The sequence below is a fragment of the Marmota marmota genome, unplaced genomic scaffold (assembly GCF_001458135.2).
Source record: "Marmota marmota marmota unplaced genomic scaffold, marMar, whole genome shotgun sequence".
Lineage (NCBI taxonomy): Eukaryota > Metazoa > Chordata > Mammalia > Rodentia > Sciuridae > Marmota > Marmota marmota.
Window position 1 is genome coordinate 45,612,839 of NW_026000016.1, and position 9,539 is coordinate 45,622,377.

The 9,539-nt window shown below is 42.7% G+C and overlaps 1 protein-coding gene across 1 annotated transcript in view; it reads left to right on the forward strand.

Moving 5' to 3' along the window:
• The window catches only part of LOC107140669 (arginyl aminopeptidase), a 20,271-nt gene that overhangs the window by 4,326 nt on the left and 6,406 nt on the right, over window positions 1-9,539 (forward strand). The window contains exons 3-6 of the mRNA XM_015483833.2: window positions 364-512; window positions 4,605-4,721; window positions 5,369-5,604; window positions 8,893-9,006. Of these exons, the coding sequence (XP_015339319.1) occupies window positions 364-512; window positions 4,605-4,721; window positions 5,369-5,604; window positions 8,893-9,006 (616 nt within the window). The remainder of the gene's footprint in view (window positions 1-363; window positions 513-4,604; window positions 4,722-5,368; window positions 5,605-8,892; window positions 9,007-9,539) is intronic.

Sequence of the window (9,539 nt, forward strand, 5' to 3'; positions counted from 1 at the left end):
CAAGTATATATATATACATATATATATATATATATATATATACTTGCCTCGGCCCTCACTAATCAGGAAATTATATATATATATAATTTCAGACCTATCAGATTACATTTTAGTTGACAAATTATTATCCATCCAGTAGTACCTCTGAAAGATTGAATCCTCTTTAACTCTTCTACCTTCAGAAGTTTTATATAGCTTTCTAAATCCCATAAATTTAGCACAGGTTTACTTTCTTGAAGCCTTTGTGTTCTCTAAAATGGATTCTAGGTCATTAGTATCACCATGCAGGTCGCTGGACACACTATTCTTCAAGCTAGTCACAGGAGACTCTGGGTTGGCCCTATAAGCTTTTTCTGTTGCCAGGTCCCAGATGGCTTCACAGCTGTGATGAGTGCAAGTACCTGGGAGAAGAGAGGTCCAAATAAGTTCTTCTTCCAGATGTGTCAGCCTGTCCCCTCCTATCTGATAGCTTTGGCCATCGGAGATCTGGTTTCAGCTGAAGTTGGACCCAGGTAGGAGACAAAGACCCCACAGGCAAGGTTGGTTTGATCTTGGAGTCAAGGAGGACTCTGACCAGTGTACCACTGGGATGGTTCTTGGGACAGCATGGGATCCTGTGTCTGCGTCTAGAGCCTTCTACAGTGGAGAAGCAGAGTACAGCTGGGGGAGGCACCCTTTTCTCTACTCCATTCCTCTACTATCTTCCCCTCCAATCTCCCTTTCTCCAGTTCTAAACCTGCTGTCTGGAATGAGATCACAGTCCTGCTTAGCAATAACAGTTGTCCTAGGCTGCATTTTAGAGTCATGTTGAGACTTAGGTGACAGTTTTAGAAGATTGATTTTTTTTGGTACTGGGGATTGAATTCAGGGGCACTCGACTACTGAGCCATATCCCCAGCCCTATTTATTTATTTTTTTTGGTAGTAGGGATTGAACTCAGGGGCTCTTGGCCACTGAGCCACATCCCTAGCCCTATTTTGCATTTTATTTAGAGACAGGGTCTCACTGAGTTGCTTAGTATCTCTCCATTGCTGAGGCTGGCGTTGAACTCGCCATCCTCCTGTCATCCTCCCAAGCCACTGGAATTATAGGTATGCGCCTCCATGTCAGGCTAGAAGATTGATCTTTAATAGTGTCTTTAAATTCTAAATGCCCTCTAGCAAAAAAAAAAAAAAAACCATATTCACTATTTTTTGGCAGTACTAGGAAAGGGCACACTACCACTGAGCTACTCCCACTCGTTTTAATTTTATTTTTATTTTTAGACAGGTTCTCAATGTTGGCCTCTAACTTGCAATCTTCGTGTCTCAGCCTCCTGAGTCGCTGGGATTACAGACCTGTGTCACAGTGCCCAGCTACTATAGTAATTTTTTTTTTTTTGTTACCAGAAATTGAACCAAGGGGCACTCAACCCACTAAGCCACATCTCTAGCCCTTTTTTTTTTTTTTTTTTTTTTGAGGCAGGGTCTTGTTAAGTTGTTGGGGGCCTTGCTAAGTTGCCTTGCTAAGTTGCTGGCCTTGAACTCATGATCCTTCTGCCTCAACCTCCCTAGATGCTGGGATTATGGATGTGTGTTGTGTCACTGCATCCTGCTACTGTAGTAATTAAAAAAAAATAATTTTGTACCAAATCTTCTCATTTTTCTTTAACACTTTATTCCTAAAAATACACAATTTTGATTTCATTATTTCCTTCTAGAGAGGGAGGGGTCTCTATCTGCTGCAGATGCACGTATCTAAACTTAGGGTGACACAATGCCTCCGTGAAATTAGATGGATTTGGTGGAGACAGATTTTGTAAGGTTTCCTGAAACAAGAAATTTTACCAGGAGTATAGGTTTTCTGGATGTTATATCATCTACCACTGCAGCTTGCTCTTGCTGTGACAGGATCAAAGATTGAACTGCAAAGCCGAGGCCCTTTGCTGGCTCTGCTGCTGCTTTTTATCTCTGGCCCTGCTCTCAGTTCCTGGAGGTGGTGGTGTCCTCAACGAGAGTGTGATGACAAGCCTCAGACTTTGTAACTGGGCATGGTAACACTGCAGGGCTCATGAATCGTAGTTCCTGGGTATCGGGTGGAATAATAGATAGGATTCTATTGGTGTCTGCTTCTAACAAACACACTCAAAACAATGTCAGTCTTAAAAGACAAGGTCTTATCCTCTTCCTAATAGGCAGTGCCGTAGATAACCTAAGGGATAAAAAGAAAAGATAACCTAAGGGATGTCATCTTTGCAATAGACAGGGAAATAAATAAATAAAGGAATGTCCTTTTGAGAATGTATTTACCCTTACTAAGTTTCTATTAATAAAAGTGTGAGGAGGTTTTTTGTTGTTGTTGTTTGTTGGTACTTAGTGATTGAACCCAAGAACACTCCACAGAATTGATAAATTGCTAAGGCTGGCCTTGAACTCGTGATCCTCTTGCCCCAACCTCCTGGGTAGCTGGGATTACAGGCATGTGTCACTGTGCCTAGCTGAATGTGAACTATTAATGGGCAATGAGAGAAAAACAAATTCTAAACATACAGAATGATAATGTTTTATTTATCTTTTGAAGCTTTGTAAGAAAATTACAACCAGTATATCAAACTAGGTGGCAGAATCTAACTTCTGGTGGTGACTTTTTCCTTCCCTTCTCAGATGCATGCTCCCTGCCTCATGGGTCACATCTTAAGGTCTCATGGAGTACATTAAATGTGAAGGACTAGCAAAATGTGCCACCTGTCCCCAGTCTTGTTACCTTGGGAAGAGAGTCCTGGCCAGAAAGGGGTTGGTGATATACCCCAGAAGGCCTTTTGTACATGACCTCTTGTAGTGCTCACCCAGATTCCGTGGGGACGTCTTATCGTGTCTAGTTTGTAGCTAGGCAGACCAAGGCTCTAGGACACTGACTTGCACAGGAGCCCTGGATTCTGGCGTCAGCTTCTTCTTGGGTTCAGTAAATGGTCTTGTGCTGACAGTCACCTCTCAGCCTTGGCCTTTTCCTTTTGTTTTCCTATTTTTTTTTTTAAAGATTTTTTTTTTTAAGAGACAGAGAGAGAGAGAATTTTAATATTTATTTTTTTTTAGTTTTTGGCGGACACAACATCTTTGTATGTGGTGCTCAGGATCGAACCCGGGCCGCACGCATGCCAGGCGAGCGCGCTACCACTTGAGCCACATCCCCAGCCCCTGTTTTCCTATTTTTTATTATGAAAAATTTAAATGTACAGAAAATTGAAAGGATGAGGCACTAAATATCTGTATGCTCATTCATTTTGTCATTATCAGTTTTATTTCTGTGTGGGTTTGTTTTCATTTATTGTAGACCATTTAAAGTAAATCAGAGTGCCTCTGTTAAGAGTAAAACCATGGGGCTGGGGATGTGGCTCAAGGGTAGCGTGCTCGCCTGGCATGCGTGCGGCCCGGGTTCGATCCTCAGCACCACATACAAACAAAGATGTTGTGTCCGCCGAAAACTAAAAAATAAATATTAAAAAAAAAAAAAAAGAGTAAAACCATTCTTCCTTAATTGTGAAGAATAAAGGCACCGTACCATTATTGCACCTAGGACAATAGCAATTTTATATTAACGTTAATAGATTTATCTCTTAAGGTTTCTTTCATTTCCAAAGATGCTATTATTAGAATTCTTTCTTAGCCTGCTAGTGCACGCCTGTAATGCCAGCCAGTCTGGAAGCTGAGGCAGTAGGATCATAATTGGAGGCCAACCTCAGCAATTTAGCAAGACCCTATCTCAAAATTAAAAAATAAAAAGGTCTGGGAATATAATTCAGTGGAGGAGGCCCCAGGGTTCAATCCCCAGTAGCACAAAAACAAACAGAACACACACAAAAAAAACCATTCCTTCATCTGTCCCGTAAATAGGAAAAAGGAAACTTAACATTTATATGTCACTGTATGAAGGCCTTTCTCGTGCTTTGCTTTTTTTAAAAAAAAAAATATTTATTTTTTAGTTGTAGTTGGACACAATACCTTTATTTAATTTATTTATTTCTATGTGGTGCTGAGGATCGAACCCAAGGCCTCACACATGTGAGGCAAGCTGTCTACCACTGAGCCACAACCCCAGCCCCACATGCTTTGCTTTTTTTTTTCCCCCCCCACACTGGGTGTTGAACCCAGGACCCTCTAATACCAAACTATACTTCCAGCCCTTTTTATTTATTTATTTATTTTTAATTTTGAGATAGGATCTTGCCAGGTTTGCCTTGGCTGGTTTTGAACTTGTGATCCTCCTTCCTTAGCCTTCTGAGTAGCTGGGATTATAGGCCACTGTGCCCAGCTTGTATGCTGTTTTAGCTAATCTTCATCTCTTATTGATGATCAAGAAAACTGAGGCTCAGGGGGGTCAAATAACTTTTGCAAGATCACACTCAGTGTTGAAGCCACAGACTTTAGCACTGCAGGTTACCTCCCATTACCTCAAGGCAGTAGGTGCAGGTGATCTGATCTTGCATCTTCTGTCTCTGTGGCTGACCACACGATCACATTTATTTGACTCAGATATGGACCAACGCTGGTTTTTACAGGTGGTTTAAGGCTTGGTCTCTGTAGGAGTGTCGACACACCCTCTGCTTTTTCTGTGTTCTTACCATTAAGGAGCTGGGTGTGGGCAGAACCCTGCCTGATTGATGCTGCCAAGGAGGAATACGACGGAGTGATAGAAGAATTCTTGGCGACAGGAGAGAAGCTTTTTGGACCCTATGTTTGGGGAAGGTGTGGTATCACACTGACAAGTGTGTTTTGTTAAACTAAGTCCTTGCTTTCCATTCTGCCTTCTGGGGCTACTTCCCTTCCTTTTATCTCCTAGAGCAAGGTTTCCTTGATCCTAGAAGTGAAGGAGAGGAGGTAGAGAAAGGGGTGAGCCAGGCCCCTGGGAGTGGCTGAGGAGGGGACTCCAGGAAGGGAAGGATCTTTAGATGATAAAAATCTGCTGCCATGTTAGACACGGGGAGACTCAGCTAGGGCCTTTGATCCTGGTGGGAAGTTATCCACTCTCCATTTTGTCCTTTTACATCTTTAGACTTCAGGCTTCTTAGATATTCACTGGTATTTGTGACAGCAAGTTGGCCTCCTAGAGGAGTGAGGGTGTGAGCTGAGTGTGACAGGGCCAGGAGTATGTTCACCCCATGCTTTGGAGGAGAGAGAGTTGGAGCCCTAGGAAAGGGGAGGCCGAGGACAGGGGAGCCCTGCCCTCTGGAGAACACTGAGGAGCTGGACTTCATTTCCACCTGAGATCATGCTCTGCCTGTCTAGCGACCGCAACCCTTAGGGCTTACAGCGAGATGGGAAGGCCACTTCAGGGAAGTAAGGTCTGTTTCAGGGAGCCAGGACGTCTCTGTGACCTTTCAGTTTTTTGGCAGGTATGACTTGCTCTTCATGCCACCATCCTTTCCATTTGGAGGAATGGAGAACCCTTGTCTGACCTTCGTTACCCCCTGCCTACTAGCAGGGGACCGCTCCTTGGCTGACGTCATCATTCATGAGATCTCCCACAGTTGGTTTGGGAACCTGGTCACTAATGCCAACTGGGGGGAGTTCTGGCTTAACGAAGGCTTCACCATGTATGCCCAGAGGAGGATCTCCACCATCCTGTTTGGTAAGGTGCCAGCCTCCCCCCAGGCAACCTACCCCCATTCCCCACTGTGAGGCCAGTGCTGTCTCCTTTGGGGGTTTAGGATACAGGTGGGCGTGGAGAGGAGGGCACAGTGCAGAAAATTCAGGTGAAAGATGATACAGGGCTAGTGGATAAACATTGTATTTAAAGTAGGTAATCCCTGCTCCACCACCTGCCACAGAGACAGTGGCAGCCGTGGTTTATACTGACCGAATGGACTAACAGGTGAACTCACATTGAAAGTTCCCCCATCTAAGCTGCAGCCACACACCAGGCGCACTCCTCCCTGAGCCAGGCAACCCCTGTGGGAGAGTTGCCCAGGGTTGATCATCCAGGTGGTGGGCTAAGTTGTGAATGAATCATAAAATCATTGTCATCATTATCTTAATCACCTTTATGCCAACTTTGTCCTAGATGCCTTGCAAAAAATAATTTGCCAGGTGTGGTGATGCACACCTATAATTCTAGCTATTCAGGAGGCTGAGGCAGGAGGATTACAAATTCAAGACCAGCGTGGGTAACTTAGACTCAGTCACAAAATAAAAAACATGAAAAGGGCTAGGAATGTAGCTAAGTGATGAAGTGCCCCTGGTTCAATCCCCAGTACTGGGGAGAGTGGAGGAAAGAAACCATAATTTGCCGTGTGCACCAGTACTGGGGAGAGTGGAGGAAAGAAACCATAATTTTCCATGTGCAGTGGAGCACACCTATAATCCCAGTGACTCAGGAGGCTGACACAGGCAGGCACAAGTTTGAGGCTACCCTGGGCAACTTAGCGAGACTTTGTCTCAGAAAGAAGATCTGTTTGGTATATGTGGAAAAACACAAAAAGGAAGAAAAAATTATCTATAATCTCATTATTCAAGCATAATGAATGTATATTCTTTCAAATTGTTTTTATGTGTATATATGTAGTATGTGTGTATGAGTTATCAAACTCTCCATGGTTTTACAGCTGTCTTGCTATTTAAACTTAAAATTTAAAAGAGTCTTAAAAGCTTGTTAAGTCATTAAATTTTGTCCAAGGGTCTAGGGATATAGCCTAGAAGTAGAGTACTTGCCTAGCATGCAGAAGGCCTGTGTATATGTGTATACATGTGTGTATGATATATAAATATATGTATACACACATGGCTGTATAGTGTGGATGTTTCATGATTTATCAATCTCCACTTGTTAGATAGGTTATTCCCATCTATTGACATTTTTTTAAAATGCTTCATTATTTATTTATTTATTGTATTTTTTAAAAATTTTTAAAAAATAAATGACAGTGGAATGATTACAATTCTTATTACACATAGACAGCACAATTTTTCGTATCTCTGGTTATATATAAAGTCTGTTGACACCAATTCATGTCTTCATACATGTACTTTGGATAATGATATCCTCATTATCCAAATGAGGACATTCCTCCCATGCTCCCCCTCTCTACCCCACTATGAGTCAGCCTCCTTATATCAGAGAAAACATCATCGGCATTTGTTTTTTTTGGGATTGGCTAACTTCACTTAGCATTATCTTCTCCAGTGCCATCCATTTACCTGCAAATGCCATGATTTTATTCTCTCTTAATTGCTTAGTAAAATTCCATTGTGTATATAACATCTATTGACATTTTTATAAATATGTTTTTAGTGGTGCAGGAGATCAAACCCAGGGCCTTGGGCATGCTTGGCAAGTGCTGGTGCTGAGCTATATCCCCAGCTCTCCACTGAAATATTGTGGAAATTATTGTAGAAATGTTGATGCACATCTGATACAACTTCAATAAGGATAAATTCATAGAAATGTAATTCTGGATCTGAACTCTGTGTGTGTGTGTGTGTGTGTGTGTGTGTGTGTTGGGAAGTACTGGAGATTGAACCCAGCTACTCCTGTTTGCCAAGCAAGCACTCTACCACTGAGCTACATCCTCAGCCCTTTTTTATTTTTGTTTTGAGACAGTGTCTTGGTAAAGTGTTCAGGTTGGCCTTGAACTTGGAATTCTCCTGCCTCAGCCTCTTGAGTGGCTGGTATTAGATGTAGATGTGCACTACTAGGCACCACTTGGTTTTGAACATTTTAGAGACTTTTTAGTACATATTGTCCCTAACCTCCCAGAAAATTAGTACAAATTTATACTTCGATTCAGAGTAGATAGAGTAAAAGCCTGTTTATGAATGTCTTAATCAACTTCTAAGAATCCTAAGGGAAATGATACTTTCCCATTGTTTAGAGGAAGAGACCTAGGCTAAGAGAGGCTTCCAGTCAGAGTACCTAGTAAATGGCAGAGCTGGCTGGTTGAAACACTCAGTCCCCTCCCCTCCACCATTCCTTCAGCGTTTTTGTGTTGTTTCATTTGTTTTTTATGGTACTGGGGATTTAACCCAGGGTTCACTTGAACCTACGCAGGTGTTGTAACACTGAGCTACATCCCCAGCCCTTTTTTATTTTTGTTCTGAGTCAGGATCTTAGCTAAATTGCTGAGGCCAGCCTTGAACTTACAATTTTCCTGCCTTAGCATCCCATGTAATTGGCATTATAGGTGTACACCACTGTACTAGGCTCTTAGTTATGTTTAAAGCCATAAGGAGAGTTAGAGATTTTTTAAAGAATTTGTGTGTGTGTGTGTGTGTGTGTGTGTATGTGTGTGTGGTGTGTGTGTACTGGGGATTGAACCCAAGGGCACTTTACTTCTGAACCACATCCCCAGTCCTTCTTATTTCTTATTTTGATAAGGTCTTGCTAATTTGCTGAGACTGGGCTCCAGCTTACCATCCTTCTGCCTCAGCCTCCTAAGTCCCTAGGATTATTTTGCTTTGTTTTTGTGGAACATCAAGCCCATGTCCTTGCACATGCTGTGCACGAGCTGTACCACTCAGCTACATTCCCAGCCCTGAGATCTTTAAAAATCTTGTGACTGTTTCTCTTGTTTGACAAACAAACGAAACATATTTTAAATTTTCATAGACGATCCAATTGCTATCTAAAAATAAAAATAGATTGATAGGAAAAGGTAACTGTCAGGGAGAAGGTGTGGTTCTCCCAGTCCTCCTGGGAGAAACCTACAACTTAATTAGCCTAGTCCTTATAGCCTAGAGCAACAGGGAGCTCAGAGCTGAGTCACGTTCTCTGCGACCCTATTTACCTTCTGACTCCAGGAAGGGACCTTATTAAGTTTCACGCCACAAGGGGGCAGCACAGTGCTTTCTCCAGGAAAATACGCTTGGAAGTGGTGACCAGCTTTTGGGTTTCAAAAAATTTGTCCATTTTTGTCCATTCCAGGGGCTGCTTATACCTGTTTGGAAGCTGCTACTGGGCGAGCTTTGCTGCGGCAGCACATGGACATCACCGGAGAGGAAAACCCGCTCAACAAGCTGCGAGTGAAGATTGAACCAGGTCTGGGAGCCTGCTCAGCCTTCCCCTCTCCCCTGAATTGCACTGTATCCCCAAGCTAGAATTTCATGTTGATCATTGTGCATTTAGAATCGCTTTTTTGGGAGGGAGGGGCCCTCCAGAGTTCTTTGTAGCTGTCCCTGGACACTAGACTGACAACCCAGCCGTTTCAGCCAGTTGGAGTTCAGGCCAGCCCTGCGCAGTTCACAGGTCCGTGCTGTTTCATGAGGTGTTTTCTTATTCCTTTTTCCTTTTTCTTTCTTTCTTTCTTTTTCTTTTTCTTTTTTTTTTTTTTAAAGTACCAAGGATCTAACCTAGGAGTGCTTAACCACTGATCCACATCCCCAGTCCTTTTTATTTTTTATTTTGAGAGAGGGTCTTGCTAAGTTGCTTAGGGCCACCCTAGATTGCTGAGGCTGGCTTTGAACTCGTGATCCTCCTGCGTCAGTCTCCAGAGCCTTTAGGATTATAGGTGTGCACCACCTGTGAATTCTATAGAACACAGCCTTTTTTTTTTTTTTTTTTTTTTTTTTAAA